The following is a 16711-nucleotide window of genomic DNA, read 5'->3' on the forward strand; positions in this document are numbered from 1 at the left end:
ACACACACACACACACACACACACACACACACACACACACAGTCAAGACCTCCAATACAATCATCCATATACTTTTACATGTATACCAGTGAGATGAGGACTCATTGTTTAGGAGTGACTCTATGGTACAATATCTGCATTCCTACCTTCTGCCCATCCTTTTGGATGTTCCACAGCTTTATGCAATAGTGTCATTTGAACTTTTTGAGCAGAGTTCTAGTATTAAACCTGTGTGTCGTCATTACCTGCCCCTGCTTCCTGTGCTGGAAGTACTGGATGGCCGCACGGGCGTGTGGGAGTTTGATAAGCCTGTGGGTGGGAGATAGACAGAGAGCAAGGAAGAGGCAGTAATTAGGATTGAATATTTTCCTGAAAATCCTTCCTGAGAAAATTGCAACCATACCGGTATTCCTGTTCAAACTGGAAATGCTAATTAAAGCAAATAATACCAGCAGCTAAAAAAATAAAATCGGACATGATTGTAACACTGTAAATGGAGAAATATGGATTTGAATCTAACGGTTTGTTATTGTATTTGCCACAATTTAATAAACTCAAAGATCTGTCACCACGCTATTTCGTTGATTTAGGCCTACAATATTATGAGGTTATTAGCTAACAGCCTGGTGACAATTACACTCATTTTAGCTTACCTTTGACTGAAAGATGTCAGCCAGCTTGTTGGCACTTTTCTCTCCCCTTGCACCTGGCTATCAGGGGAATTTCAGAAGGTTGCGGCTGTTTTTACTTAATGATAACCCGCTTATTGTGGAGACTGTCGAAGGGAACATTATCCAATTCCAGCTAAACAAACATAAATAGGCCTAGTAGTGGAGATTCAGCAGCACCATAGTAGCAGAGATTTGTGAATGTGGAGATTGCCTTCAGTAACTTCGTTGAGACATCGCATGAAGCCTACACATGATAGTCAGCAATGCAATTTATAAAAGTCATGCAAGTTGCCCAAGTGATGTTTTCTATTGGAGACTTTACGTCAAGTAGGCTTAATATGGTAGGCTGCTAGCGTTGTGATGAATAGTTTAATGTATGAATGAAGCCAGAGAGTTGATATGTCCGGTTCATGCAGCTATTCACACATGCATATTTTGTATTTTTTCTTTAGTGCGGCATATTTAAAAAAAWATATATTCTTAGTCCACAGGACCGTTCAAAATATTCCTTGGGAAACGGAAAGGGGTATGGTCAGGAAGTCCAGAGACACCGGTATTCAACCCTAGCAGTAATATAGAAGTCATGTGATACAAACGATTATCTTCGTAAAACGTGACAGTGATATGAGCATTTGTTTTTGACAAATGATTTAAAATCATAGATGGGATTGAAACTGTGTGCGTGTGTGTTGTAGTCCTCCAGTACCTGAGGAGCCAGGTGAGTGTGTGGAGAGTCCGGGGGAAGGGTTCATGTCCACGGGGGGCCACAAGCCCAGTTGAGGGTATGTGCTGGCTGAGATCCAGCGACTCAGGAGGGCGTCCAGACTGCTGGAGCCTGCGTCTTCCAGCTGATGGCGCCAAAGCATCCAACCACAGGAAAATAACATTGAATTAGTGGTCATTTTCAGCTCACCTGGGGAACATTTCTGATGAAGAATCCCCATGTACAGTGCATAGTGAAAGCCTATACACCCTTTGCACAGTTGTCACATTTGGCTCGCTTAAATTAAAAATCTAACAATGGATTTAAAAATCTGGATTTTCCCCAACGGATCTACACAAACTAGTCCACACTTCAAAATAAAAAATGATATACATTCTTGGAAATAAAAACAAAGACTTATTGATAGCATTAGGTCTTCACACCCCTGAGTCAATACTTTTGCCAGCAATTACTGCTGTAAATCATTTTGAATACGGTTCCACCAACTTTCCACAACTCTTGGGGCAACATCTATACATTGCTCAAGCTCAGTCAAGTTAGTTGAGGATCACTGATGGACAACAATATTCAAGTATTGACTGATTTTCAAGCAGATTTAAGTCCGGGCTAAGATTACACCACTTAGAAACACTGAACACCTTGTGGAAAGCCATTATGGTGCATATTTGACCTTTGACCTAATTTGCACCCTGAAAAATACATCTCTATCCCAGTGTAAGGTCTTCAGAAGACTACGGCATGTTTTCCAACAACGTTTTTACCTATGCTTTGCCTCTAACAAAACTCCCCAGTCCCTGCCGGTGACAAGCATGCCCATATTAACATGATGATGCCACCACAATTCATGAAATATATGAAAGGTTCACTCTGATTTTGGATTTCCCCAAACCTAAAGTTATGCATTTATTTTAAAAAGTAAATTTGTTTGCCATATTCTCTTACAGTATTCCTTACTGGCCTTTTTGCAAACCAAAAGGATGATTTGGAATGGATTTTTTTAACACATGCCACATACAGGCCAGTGATGTGGAATGAATGCAATGTTGATCCATCCACAGATTTCCCTCAGCTCAGTCAATGAAGACTGTTGCTGTTTTAAACCCCTAGAGTTGATGTACACCGCTACGTGGGAAACTAATTAGCTTATGTTTTTTTGCATGGGCTGCAACTCAATCCACTGCATACGCCGATGTTGCCCATCCGCATCTGCGGTGAAAGGTGGCAGTGCTAGATCGGTGTCTGTCAGACCATGACACATTCCTGAAAATCGCATCCAAATGACCTCTCTATGGAAAGATAAGACTCTCACGAACACTGTGATACTCTCCGTTTTGCTCTACGACACCCACAAGCGTCACGGGACTCGTCTGAAGTCAGTACATCCGATCTGCCAACTTCTGTCTGTAGCATCTGAACCGTTCAGGCTACACACTAATATGACCCCTCTATGGAAAGGTCAGTCTCTCAGGTACATGTTGGTTGTTTTACTCTAGGACGCCCACAAGCCTCACAAGATTAATCTGAAGGTAGACAGGTACCAGTTTTTAAAAAATGATTGGAAGTATATATGGAGATAGAACACATTGAATAACAGCTTCTATGTGCTAATAGCAGTAACGCCAAATTCAATGTTACATCAAATAAATTATAACTTAAGGGATCCTAAAACTCAAAATCAAATAGCTAAATGATCCTTGGTATGACCATATTAAAAAAATTCCATATGTTAGCTTAATAGTTCCCATTCTCTCCTTTACCGCAGTTATGAAGGAAGGTCAGATCCTCTCAGTAACCAGGTGACATGATACACCATCAATAGCTTAATTACTATACTCAAAAGGGTATTCAGTGTATTGGAATGATTTCATAACCTTCCCTTGATCTGTACCCGTCTACAAATTCATCCCTGGCAAGTTTTTAAAGCACTTTGGTGGCTTTGAGGTTAAATAAWTTTTTAACATTTACTATACATCTGAGGATCCTTAGAGACAGAATAAGTTATTCAAAAATTATGAAAACCATATACTTTTGCACACAGATGGACCCAATTAAAGCAATTGTGTGATTTTCTTACTGAAAAAAAACTTGCTCCTGAAATGATTTAGATGTGCAACAGAGAGGAGTGTGTAGACCTACGCAATCAAGATACACCCCCCCTCCCCCCAAAAAAACAATGTTATTTTACTTTGGTTGTGTAGATCATTGGGGGGGAAATCCCAATTCAAAAAAGGTTTTGATTTTCATTTACGGGAGCAAAATGTGACAACAGTGCAAAGGGTGTGTAGACTTTCACTAGGCACCACATTACAGTTCACCGGAGTTGAGCCAGGTTCCAATTCCGCTCCCTACCCCCTTCCCCTAGCTCCTTCAATGAGCAACAATAGGAAATTACCAGATAGGTATAAAGCAATATGGCAGAAGTTACATTGAATATTAATCATACAGTGCATTTAGAAAGTATTCAGACCCTTTTCCACATTGTGACCTTACAGCCTTATTCTAAAATGGTTTTCAATCTATACACAATACCCATAATGACAAAGCGAAAACAGATTAAAAAAAAACATAAATACCTTATTTACATAAGTATTCAGACCCTTTGCTATGAGACTCGAAATTGAGCTCAGGTGCATCCTGTTTCCATTGATCACCCTTGAGATGTTTCTACAACTTGATTGGAGCCCACCTGTGGTAAATTCAATTGATTGGACATGATTTGGAAAGGCACACCTGTCTATATAAGGTCCCACAGTTAATAGTGCATGTCAGAGCAAAAACCAAGCCATGAGGTCGAAGGAATTATCTGTAGAGCTCTGAGACAGGATTGAGTCYAGGCACAGATCTGGGGAAGGGTATCAAAAAATGTCTGCAGCATTGAAGGTCCCAAAGAACACAGCGACCTCCATCATTCTTAAATGGAAGAAGTTTGGAACCACCAAGACTCTTCCTAGAGCTGGCAGCCCAGCCAAACTGAGCAATCCGGGGAGAAGGGCCTTGGTCAGGGAGGTGACCAAGAACCCGATGGTCACTCTGACAGAGCTCCAGAGTTCCTGGATGGGAGAACCTTCCAGAAGGACAACCATCTCTGCAGCACTCCACCAATCAGCCATTTATGGTCGAATGGCCGGACAGAAGCCACTCCTCAGTAAAAGGCACGACAGCCCGCTTGGGAGTTGGCCAAAAGGCACCTAAAGAACTCTCAGACCATGAGAAACAAGACTCTCTGGTCTGATTAAACCAAAATTTAACTCTTCGGCCTGGATGCCAAGAGTCACGTCTGGAGGAAACCTGGCACCATCCCTACGGTGAAGCTTGGTGGTGGCAGCATCATACTGTGGGGATGTTTTTCAGAGGCAGGGACTGGGCGACTAGTCAGGATCGAGGGTAAGATGAACGGAGCAAAGTACAGAGAGATCCTTGATTAAAACCTGCTCCAGAGTGCTCAGGACCTCAGACTTGGGCAAAGGTTCACCTTCCAACAGGACAACGACCTTAAGCACACAGCCAAGAAAACGCAGGAGTGGCTTCGGGACAAATCTCTGAATGTCTTTGAGTGGCCCAGCCAGAGCCCTGACTTGAACACGATCGAACATCTCTGGTGAGACCTGAAAATAGTTGTGCAGCAATGCTCTCCATTCAACTTGACAGAGCTTGAGAGGATCTGCAGAGAAGAATGTGAAAAACTCCCCAAATACAGGTGTGCCAAGCTTGTAGCATCATACTCAAGAAGACGAGGCTGTAATTGCTGCCAAAGGTGCTTCAACAAAGTACTGAGTAAAGGGCCTGAATACTTATCTAATGTAATATTTCCGTTTTCATTTTATTTTGATAAATTTGCAAACATTTATAAAAACCTGTTTTTGCTTTGGTGTTATGGGTTATTATGTGTGGATTGATTACGGGAAAAAACGATTTAATCAATTTTAGAATAAGGCTGTAATGTAACAAAATGTGGAAAAAGTCAAGGGGTCTGAATACTTTCCGAATGCACTGTATTACTAATACCTATCCAATCCCCTCAGATCTACAAAAAAGCAAAGAGGTGGGGGCCAGTAGAATATGAGTGGGATGAGAATGGAAGCAGGTATGGTTAGATATGGAGGTACGTGACATGTGCCTGCTCCCTGAGCACTGTGTACCTGAATGGGAGGGATGTCTGGTAGGCAGGGCAGGTTCTCTGGGTTGGTGACAGAGGGTATGAGCTCAATGGCGCCCACTATGGGGCTGGCGGGGCCACGGTGGGCATGGGCGCTAGCCATGCTGGCACTGGTGGGACTGGTGGGGTTGGCTGCGCTCACGTTGTGGAGAGAGGCCACTGGGAAGGGTCCAGCATGACCTGGGTTAGAATGCTACAGGGAGAGCGAGATGGAGGGAGGTCAAAAACTACAGATTTACAACAGCATTAACTATTCATTATTGTTCAATTCTACCAGGTCTACAACGTGCTGAAAGGTCATTTTTGGAAGCATAATCACTAATCATGCCCATGCAACACAAAACACAACTACTATTTAAGTACAAGTAGAAAAAGTGCCAAACCCCTGTTAGATGTAACAAACGAAACCTGTGGTGGCTCATCTCAGAATCTATAGTCAGCTAAACACAAAAAGGTACCCATACATACACACTCAGTGAAAATTCTGCTACAAAATGGCGACAGTATCGCCAATCAGTCATACCGGTTTCTGCATTAAACATATATTGTTTACTGTATATGTGACTGTTCTTATTATTATAAGGATGTTGTCTTTCTGAACTATTTCCCTTCTGGGGAGTAATAAAGTATCTATACTGCAACTCAATTCATTACAACTTTTTTTTATTCCCTCAGGGACATTATGTGAGTGGTGTAGTCTGACCTGTCTCTGCAGCTGGGGCTGCATCATGGGGGGGTACTGCTGGCCATTGGGCATTCGTGGCTGGGCGCTGGGGCTGGGCATGCGGCCCTGTCCCGGGGCCAGGCGCAGGTGATGGGGGGGGTACATGAGGGGACCGCCATTCATGGGGCCCCTCTGCTGGGCCTGCATGCTGATGAGGCGCGGGGGCTGGGGAGTGACAGTTATACTTTTACATAAAAATTACATTATAATGAACTAAATCCTTAGAGCAACAGATAATACTCAGTACTATTATAGTTCTACTATGTTATGACTGTATAAATCTTTTCTGTAAATAAAAACGTTTTAACCTGGCTTGACAAATGTACTCTATCGATCAGTGATGTAAATGGTAACAAAATAAACGGTGATCACAATTTGCGGTGAGAAAATGAATACTCCCTATATTCACAATAGGTGGGTAAACAGTGTTTACATACGTTTACCCTTCACTACACCACTGCTATCGATGGGAACAACGGTACCCCAACAGTCTACCTGTTGCTGTACCATCGGAGGTCCACCCTGCCTGGGGTGCTGCTGGGACATTTGGGAAGCAATACGCATCTGCTCCTGGATCCTCTGTTGGTGTTGCTGTTGTTGTTGGTGTGGTTGTTGGTGCTGCTGCTGTTGTTTCTGCTGGGCGAAGGCTTGCTGCTGCATGTGCTGCAGCCGGAGCTGAGCCAGGTTGATCTGCCCTGGGTGTTTTCCGTGGCCTGGGTGGCCATGGCCCGGGGAGATGGGCCCCACCATAATGTTGGGAGGGTGCTGAGCCTGGGGCATCTTCTCAATCACCAGGTTCCCTACAGTGGGAGGGGAGAAAGGAGAGGCTAAGAGTAAGTGACTGAGTGTATGAAGATTCCCCTAGACCAGGGCTGTCAAACTTATTTTACCCTGGGGGCCGCATTAGGTCCGGAGGGCCACACAAAAAATGTGTTATATTTTCTCACTACCAAAATTTGAGGGGGGAAAAGTATTCTATCCAGTTTTTTCAAATTCGATGCTCCCTGACTGTCTAGCTTTCATTTGGGTGATTATTAGGGAGCTGGACACAGTCAGGAAACTATGAATGTATGTCCATTATCATTACTACACAGATTCCATTTGGTTTTAGTAATTTTAAAGTAGATCGAGTTCGCCCCCCCCCCCACACATCTCCCTTTCTATGAAATGTTTTACACTGTACCATCACTGACCAGAAACAGATGTCCTTGCATACTTCCTTGCATGTAGAGTAGTAAACCCCCAAAACCCCATCACAGTCAAAGGGGGGTCCTCTCACCTAGGTTGACCACATTCTTAGCCCAGAATGTGGGGTCACAGAAGAAGCGAACAGAACCATTAGCCTGAGGCACTGGTTCCAGTCCAGCCTTCAGAACCTTGCGCAGCTGGTAGATGATCTGAAGAATGAAGATATTGGGATGTCATTTGTTTGCAGATCGTATATAGACATATACTATATACAGAGGATCGATTTCGGATAGGGCAACCGTCATAGCTTCCGCATATTATAGTGCACCCTTTAGCCTTTCGTCATGGAGAATATGTCATGGCGTGAGCTTTTCCCTGAATGTGTGTGTTTATCTGTACTCCGTACCAGCCTCTTGCTGTAAAGCAGGGCGGTGCTGCTGCCGCTGTTAATGGCAGAGTGGGTGAAATTGAGCACGTGGAGGATCTGCCTGGCCAGGTTGGCGATGTCTGTCTGCTGGGAAAACAGCTTCATGCTCCTCTCCTTAGTCACACTCTGGAGGACCAAGGGACAAACAGTAAGGAGAAACATTACATTTTAGTCATTCAGCAGATGTTTTTATCCAGAGCAACTTACAGGAACAATTAGGTTTAAGTGCCTTGGACAAGGGCACCAACATATTTTTCAGTCTGTTCAGGGATTCGAATCAGCGACTTTCCAGTTACTGGCCTAAAACTCAAAACTGCTAGGCTACCTGCAGCCCACTAGGCTACCTGCCATTACCAACAGGCATCCGCCTATGTGATTACTACGTAATTAGGGTAAACCATAACCCCTTTGTTATTCAATTAAAACAGTATCCAAATAACATCACAGAATAAACTTCCCATCATCTGGCAATGTAGGAGCAAGATTAAGTTCATAGTGATTCATTAGTATTCATGTTTCTCAATATATAGGCCTAGATACAGTTCATTAGTATATAGTGATGAAAACACTGATAGCGCATTTCCCGAACCCTAGCCCTGGATTAAAAATCTCCATTGAAAGTGTGTTTGAGTCCAGGACTAGGCATAATCTGGCTGTAGGAAAATGGGCCTGAGAGCATAAATAGTTATACACAGAATGTCATTTTTTCAATTCTAAGGGTTCTGAAGATAAGTTTAAATGCATTCCTTGCATAGGTTCCATTATCGCCTTACCTCAAGTTGCTGCAGTAAACACTTGCCCTTCTTGTTGATTTCGTTGATAAGAGTAAACACGGCTATCTTGATCTCATGCTCCACCTTCCTATGGGTCTCAGTAACTTCCTTTAGCCTGGATGGAAACAGACACAGACACTCAAACTAGAAACACACTAATAAACAATAAAATAGCACTTTTAGTAAATTCTGTGCAACTATCAGCGTGTGTTTACTGTGAACACTGTAGCTGTACCCGCTTTAAGTTACAGTTTTAACAGCGGCCAATTAGGCTACTGTGGCTATTTTATCATAATGTAGGCCTACCAGAGTTGCCTACCATCAAAACCAATGGAGGAAAATGCATCCTATAACATTTGAACATGGAAATAGCTGTTCTATCATTCAGCCTACAGTAGCAGCCAATGTGTGGTGTTCAATTACATTTACATTTAAGTCATTTAGCAGACGCTCTTATCCAGAGCGACTTACAAATTGGAAAGTTCATACATATTCATACATATTCATCCTGGTCCCCCCGTGGGGAATGAACCCACAACCCTGGCGTTGCAAGCGCCATGCTCTACCAACTGAGCCACACGGGACCACGTCAATGTAGGCCTACATTCCATGAGACTTTTGAAAAAAACATGCAAGGCTTGACATTACCCTGTTCATCCACTTGTCTTTCAGACAAGGTGACAGAAAATCTTGTTGTGTTTGACGCAAGAAACCACTATACAAAGTAAAATGCATTATTATTCCCATACCATTATTACAGAGAATCAGACAAATTTTACTATCCTCTGCCTATTGGCTACTACCTGCCTCAAAATACAACACTGCCCCTTTAAGAAAATAAATAAATAATGACTCGCTTTTCAAAGCACACGTTTCGTGCTCTTGTAGGAAGCAAAAACTCCCCTATTGCTGACCACAAATGATCTATCTGGGCTAATAACTCACTAACTAGCAAAGGATATGAACAAAATGTGCACACGTGGCTACATGCAGCTCTCGCTTTGATCTCAAAAGAAGCGCATCTACTCATGACCGCTCATGCTGTAAACACAGTTCAGTTCAAAGTAAATGGCACATATCCACATATGGTAATAGTCTATTTGCATATAGGCCTACTGCAGCTCTGATTGGTTATTCCACACTGGTCTGTGTAGAGTACGGGCTGAGTCGTGCATGTTACTGCAATAGAATCCTACTCAGATGCGTTCTGCCTACAACAAAATCTCTTTTATAGTTTAGTTTTGGTATGTTGCATTGAAAGTGGATAGTATTGCGTTGATTCGATCACATTTGCCTCAATAAAGGGAAACTAACGAGGAAAACTCTAGAAAGTTAAGTTCAATCTCATACTTTTCTCCGTGGGCTGGCAGTCCCGAGGGAGCTGCGTGGCAGTCTCGGGGCTACTACGCACCCGCGCACAGCTTAAAGGGAACATTGGGAGGGGAAATTTTGCTCAAATCATTAACAAACCTGTATGAAATCGCTGTAGGGTGAAGCGGCCCCTAGCATTTTTCCCACTCTGGTTAAGATTAGGATTGGGGGACAGGAAGCTGGTTCTAGATTTATACCTAGGTGAAAGTTCACCCTGCAGCTATGAAGTAGCATAGCAAGATACTTTCAGAGAAGAGATGGGAATGATGCTGTACCTGCTTGTCACGTGAGCGTGAGAGTAGTGGACATAGGTCTTTTTCTCCTGCAGTTTGGCCATGTGTGTCTCAATGAAGCCTTTCTGGTTCTGGAAGGCCTCTTCCAGAAATTGGTACCTGAGAGAGGAGAAACTTTGTTCAGCAAAGAACTGGGCTTAGATCACTGGACTAGATGCTGCTTTTCTCATTGTGCCCAATCCTCATTGGAGATAGGATCCACAACTAGAATCCACTACAGATTTAGATTTCCTATTCTAAAGATCAATCCTGTGCTGTCTATGCACTGCATGTACTACCTGTGCTCCTTGTGCTCCAGCAGTTGGCAGTCCCGACAGGTGAGTGTGTCACAGGTTTCACAAAAGAGTTTCAGGGGCTCCTGTTTGTGGACGGGACAGAAAACAGGTCTCTGACCCGACGCACCTACAGACTCTACAGAGACAGAGAGAAAAAAATTGAAAGAAAGTATGAAAGAATATGACATTTTGTGATTGGGTAGAAAAAAAGTGAAAGTATGAGAGAGATACATAAATTAATACTTCAGGAAAGTCTGATAGAATCACAATATATAGTACTGCATGCCAGCTATACTGAGAACCAGCAGGGCCAATCTACTATTGGAACACGCCGACTGATTCTGCAGCATGGTTGCCATGGCAACGGCAAATCAGCTATGAAGTTTGGAGGCCTGGTGAAACTACACCGTGCTATGAGACACCAAATGCCTACACCAGAGCCTTCTACTTGCAAATAGAAAGCACTGGCCTACACATCCAACTATGTCAAATTGTCACTTGATATTCCATAGCATAGCATAGCACATTACATATTGTGTTTAGGTTTGTAGGACAGTTCACCCTCAGAGACGTCCTCTTTCTTGCGGATCTTGTGGTCCTTGGTGATTTTGACCCTCTGGTGAGCCTCGATGCAGGTCTTGCACAACCACTCTCCACATTCTGCACAGAAGCCTATGGTATCTGCGTTGTCCTCACAACTGGTGCACATCTGAATGAGACAAAACACATGACCCCACTTACACACATACTTAGGCTAGGCTACATCCAGCTGATAAAATGGGAGCTTGTATTAATCAACCATCCACTTGAATGTAACTGGATTGTGTTAGAGTTCAATTGTGGTATGTATACCTGTGCAGATTTTTCATCTGAAGTGTTGGAGGCCTCGGTAGTGTCCTTGACAAAGTAGTTGTCAATGATGTCGCTCTGTTTGCAGTCTTGACAACAAACTATGCACCGCATCACATTCACTAGAGTAGACAGAGGAAAGATACAAGAGAGAAGCACTGGTTAGGCCTACAGAAATTTACAAAGAAAACATTTGAAATCAGCAACCCAGAAAAAAACTGAATTTTCTCACTAATTGTTTTCATACAGATACTACAGGGGTCAGAGGCTATTCAAAAAGCTTATATAGAAAAGAGACGGATGCAAATCATCAAAAGCATTAGGCATCACAAGCTGGTTCAACTACATAACATTTTTTAATGATCATTTGTCCCTCCACATTTTTATTTTACCTTTATTTAACTAGGCAAGTCAGTTAAGAACAAATTCTTATTTTCAATGACGGCCTAGGAACAGTGCTGCCTTGTTCAGGGGCAGAACGACAGATTTTTACCTTGTCAGCTCGGGGATTCAAACTTGCAACCTTTCGGTTATTAGCCCAACGCTCTAACCACTAGGCTACCTGCCGCCCCTGAGAACACATGTTCTCAGCTTGTCACAAACACAATTTTTTTTGATGAAGATGAGTTTGATTGTATCTAAAATCTGAACTGTATGGAAAGACTGGTTTCTGGTTAGCATTCTTCGAGAAATGTCAGCCATGTCAGTTTTTTGCCATTTACAATTGGTTGTTACTTAAACTTAGTAATAATAAAGATGTTACAATTGAACTGGTAAGTACCATATGAATAGCGGAATATGAAATACATTATAGGGCCTAAGTAGGTGGGTGCTACACATTGGTGGTGGATGAGGCAGTTTCCCATTGAGGGTTGGGAAAAGAGTTATATAAATCCATTAAATTATTATTATTTATTCTGATTTAGCCCAATATTTCCTATTATTTTCAAGATTTCTGAATAATGAGGTTGCTATGCTCATGCAGGAAATGTAAATCAGTGAGCTATATCATAAAAGAGCAATGATATGCATGATGAAAATACATAACCCTAAATGTTGAACACATAATCCTTAACTACCCCACACTTAACTCCCCTCAACTCCCTTAAACCCATCAATTAAATCCCCCTGTACATCACTGGATGCAGCACAAACCGGTTTGAGCCAGTCTTTACCGGCTCGGGCTGCACACAGCCGGTTTGTGTAAGCCCCAGCTGCAGGGGGTTCTGAGTGATTGGCTGTGAGTGCAGCTGGAGGGTTTGTGAGACCACACCAACAAGGCTGATCTGATCTGCCACTGCAGCTGTGACACCTTCAACTGAGGCAAGTCAGGGTGCATGCACACAAACAGTATCCAAATGCATAATCTATTTCATGGTCGGGTACTGTTACATTATACCATTTATATGACCTAAATAACAGGTGAAGCAGAATTTCATGCATGAATGTCTGAAATTGTAACATAGCTATCAGACCTTTTTAGTAGCCTACATGTATGTGTATGACACTGAACATTTTGTACCATTAGTCCACATGTTTGTTTATTCAATGGTTAGGCCCTCCAGCAACAGTTAGGCCTACTGATCTACATGAAATTTAAACTACAAATTATGAAACCTTTATTTAACTAGGCAAGTCAGGAAGAACAAATTCTTATTTTACAATGACAGCCTACCCCGGGCCAAACCCTCCCCTAACCCGGACGACGCAGGGCCAATTGTGCGCCGCCCTATGAGACTCCTGATCAAGCCCGGTTGTGATAAAGCCTGGGATCAAACCAGGGTCTGTAGTGACGCCTCTAGCACTGAGATGCAGTGCCTTAGACCGCTGCGCCACTCGGGAGCCTTACTATTAATGCCACATTCACATAAGCAAATAACCCCAAATATAATGTAATGTTGTTTGATTGGCCTAACACTTAAATTTGTAAATAAACAACATATAGCTTCAAAACATGTTTTCAAGTGTAATTCCTTGCATCCATAGTTCAATCATTGAATTTGAGTTTCCCCCCAACCCAATCCCTCAGCTGTAGGTAGGCTATACCAAACCAAGTGGCGATTTTGTTATTTTTTGTAGACTTGGCACACTAGGAAATTTGAGATGGCATTGTAAACAGTTAGACCCAAGTCTACTGCTCTTATTTAGGCTCCTGTATTTATGTTTTACATTGAAATCATCTGATCTTAGCCATGTTGATAAGACAAAGTGGGTCATAATAATTTAAAAAGAAAAAAAGAACAGCCCTTGGGTAGTTCAGACCACAGTGGCCAAAATGCCATCGGCATTGAATAGGCAAGGCATAGTCTGGTCCCATATTGGTTTTTGTGTATAGCCAACCACTATGGTAATTGTCAATTCCAAAAGTTTGCTATGTCAACGACCATAGGGGGTTGGCTGCAATACTCACAAACAGATCTAGGAGGACCAGACTAGGTGTAGGCAGAAGTGTCATAATGGCATCTTCCAGAATGCAATGGGGGCTGACAAGCAGAAAGGGTAGTGTTCCTGGGCCATTATCAAGTGTAGCGTAATGGTTGGAGTCAGACATGTTCATCCCATGGCTGTACCACATGTCCACCAATAAAAAGATGAATAACTAGGTCACAACTAAAATGGGAAACATTTTAACTTGATTTAATGCCAGAAATAATGCTGGAATGATGTGTTCTTGGTTGCCCATGATCTTAACCTAGGCCTAAATAACTTGTCTGTAAATTAGTTCTGAATGTCAATAGTTAGCCTAGGGTTAATGTATCAAGAACGGGTTTACTAGAATTGACCATTGATAGAGTAAAAGTAAATAGTAATCCAAATTTTTGCGAAGTGAGAAATGGGTGAGAAATGGGCCTAGGCCTAATCATTATATCAAGTTGGAAAAATTTGGTTGGTTGATTTCTTTGGACATAACTGGCTATATGAATCAATCTGATTTTGAAAAAAATCTGCTAAATGAATTGAATTAGTATAGCTGGAAAACATTATTTCTTCCCAGCAAACAACCAAGAGTACCATATTTCATCAGTCATTTGATTTGTCAATGGCGTTATAGGCCTATATCGTTGAGGTCCAATTCAATATGAATACTCTTCTGGCATAGACTGATTATTCAGTATGCTATGTTGCATTACCATAACGAGCTATGTTAGGCCCAAAGTGAATCATTATTGTAATGAGTCACAGTGTGAGTAATATATATCTATCGCCATATGACGTCTGATAATTAGTGGAAAACCATATTATCATGAAACTTTCCATCAAGTCGATTTATTTGCATATCATTATGCTTGCTGACCATTTGGCTGCTGCCTGGTACTCAATGCTTATACACAATTGCCATTACACATCTATACCCACTTCAATCAAACAGGCTACACTCACCTTAGCCCAATATTGGACTAAATGAGCCTAACGTTACTCCTTAGTCCAAGGACATTGCATGTTCTGTTTAAAGGGCGAATTTCTTCTGGAAGCCAAAACAGACAAATACTCAATCTTAACGTGCATCGACTCTAAATTGCGGTACGATTCTAGGAACATAACATTTTCATATAAAAAATATTTTCACAAATGCAAAATACACACTCACACTTACTGTACACGGTTTTAACAGTTGCAGCCGACAGTATTTTTCAGTGACAACTCGTTTGTGGCATCGGTCTTCCGTTTACACACAGGTGTTCGGAGACGCTAGCTAATTAGCACAGGTAGTCAGTCCACTCTGTCTTCCGTAAACAAGCGCTGTAACATGGAAATTTGGCCGTGTGGGAACCCTAACCTTGTAAAAATGTGTAAGGCGTGTATAAATGTAACTTTTTATTATTAATCGACGATATGGAAGATTAAGTCCTTATGCTTTCAAACCCGTACTGCAAGTGATGTGTGTTAATGTTCAGACCGATCGTGGCGGCACAAACCCCCCCTAAAGAAGATGCCTTCATCCAATGACTAACTGTTAATGTGATGGAACTGAGAGTCATGATCAAGGGCTACACTCACCTATGTGGGTGTCTGGCTGTCCGTTCGGCCCGGGCACCTGTACGGTAACTTGTCGCTCTGGCTGGGGGATACATTTCAAGCAAAATGAGTGAAGACAAGGTAATAGTTTAGGTTCACAGTCACGGGTCTGGAGACTTTGTTTACACACAGCACACGTATCCATAAGGTTTATTGGGGTGACGGGGTTGGCTGGTGGAACCGTCGGCGGTGGGGACATTTCGGTTGTGAATGTTGGTGAGGTTGCAGCAATGTCCCCAGCACCCGAGGACTCGGTTGTACCCCCATTGGTGTTCCCAACTGGGCTGCTGCTTGTGCTGCCTGCCCCCCCTGCGCCCGCGCTGTTGCTGCTAGCGTCCCCTCCTCCACCAACGTTAGCGGGTGTAGGCATCTGAGAAACATTCTCTTGGGAATGTAAATCATCTCCTTCTTTCGAATCGGGCTCTATAACAATCACCGAATTCACATCTTTCAATTCGGGGTCCCCGCTATCCTCTCCCCGTGGTTCTGAATTTAATTTGGAAGTGCTCTCCATATCCTCTTCGCCTTTGTTGTCCGCCATCTTCCTTCCTCTTTGAACCGGAGAGGCTACAGACACACGCCTGGTGCCCAAATTGATGACGCAGCCGAGAGTCGAGTGTGGAGACGAATGGATTCGGTTCAGTCAGTCGTGCTGATAAGCCCTTACCAGCTAGTTTATGCTGGCAACAACAGCAGCACGGCGCAAGTTACAACTTGTTAAAGGAAGTTATGTTTATTTCGATGGGCGAGGGAGAAATAACTTGTAGTATTGGTCACCATCTTCAATTTGTTCCATCCCCCTTGATTTTATTTCTAGTAGGATAGCAGCGATAAATAACTTGTAATATTGGTATTAACCATCTGGATGTCACCCTGATACATTATACACTGCTCAATCGGGAGAGTTTATGCTGCGACACAACACGGGACACCGTGTCCTTCGCTCCTGCTTGCCGCAGGAGAGAAGTAGCTTAAATATATATATATATTTATATTTAACCTTTATTTAACTAGGCAAGTCAGTTAAGAACAAATTCTAATTTACAATGACGGCCAATACCGGACGACGGGACAATTGTGTGGGACTCCCAATCACGGCCGGTTGTGATACAGGCTGGATTCGAACCAGGGTCTCTGTAGTGACGCCTCAAGCACTGAGATGCTGCGCCACTCGGGAGCCCACTAGCTAGATAGTGGGTAGATAATATCAGGCCAGGATGACAGCTAAAGCACATTTTTTTGT

At 42.7% G+C, this 16711-nt stretch overlaps 1 protein-coding gene across 5 annotated transcripts in view; it reads right to left on the reverse strand.

The window, feature by feature from the left end:
- Positions 1–16043, reverse strand: part of LOC111966507 (E3 ubiquitin-protein ligase TRIM33) — a 25920-nt gene extending 9877 nt beyond the window's left edge. The window contains exons 1-14 of one of the 5 annotated variants that reach the window (XM_023991205.2): positions 15451–16043; positions 11455–11573; positions 11164–11311; positions 10606–10738; positions 10310–10426; positions 8664–8778; positions 7870–8016; positions 7555–7672; positions 6783–7078; positions 6255–6440; positions 5935–5991; positions 5535–5744; positions 1378–1519; positions 246–309 (exon numbers count right to left, since the gene is read on the reverse strand). In XM_023991205.2, the coding sequence (XP_023846973.1) occupies positions 246–309; positions 1378–1519; positions 5535–5744; positions 5935–5991; positions 6255–6440; positions 6783–7078; positions 7555–7672; positions 7870–8016; positions 8664–8778; positions 10310–10426; positions 10606–10738; positions 11164–11311; positions 11455–11573; positions 15451–16009 (2411 nt within the window). In that variant the 5' untranslated portion in view covers positions 16010–16043. Of the gene's footprint in view, positions 1–245; positions 310–1377; positions 1520–5534; positions 5745–5934; positions 5992–6254; positions 6441–6770; positions 7079–7554; positions 7673–7869; positions 8017–8663; positions 8779–10309; positions 10427–10605; positions 10739–11163; positions 11312–11454; positions 11574–15450 lie in introns of all 5 variants that reach the window. The other 4 variants (XM_023991204.2, XM_023991203.1, XM_023991207.1 and 1 more) reach the window with 4 other exon arrangements.
- Positions 16044–16711: the final 668 nt, after the last annotated feature.

The sequence above is a fragment of the Salvelinus sp. IW2-2015 genome, linkage group LG7, assembly GCF_002910315.2.
Source record: "Salvelinus sp. IW2-2015 linkage group LG7, ASM291031v2, whole genome shotgun sequence".
NCBI lineage: Eukaryota > Metazoa > Chordata > Actinopteri > Salmoniformes > Salmonidae > Salvelinus > Salvelinus sp. IW2-2015.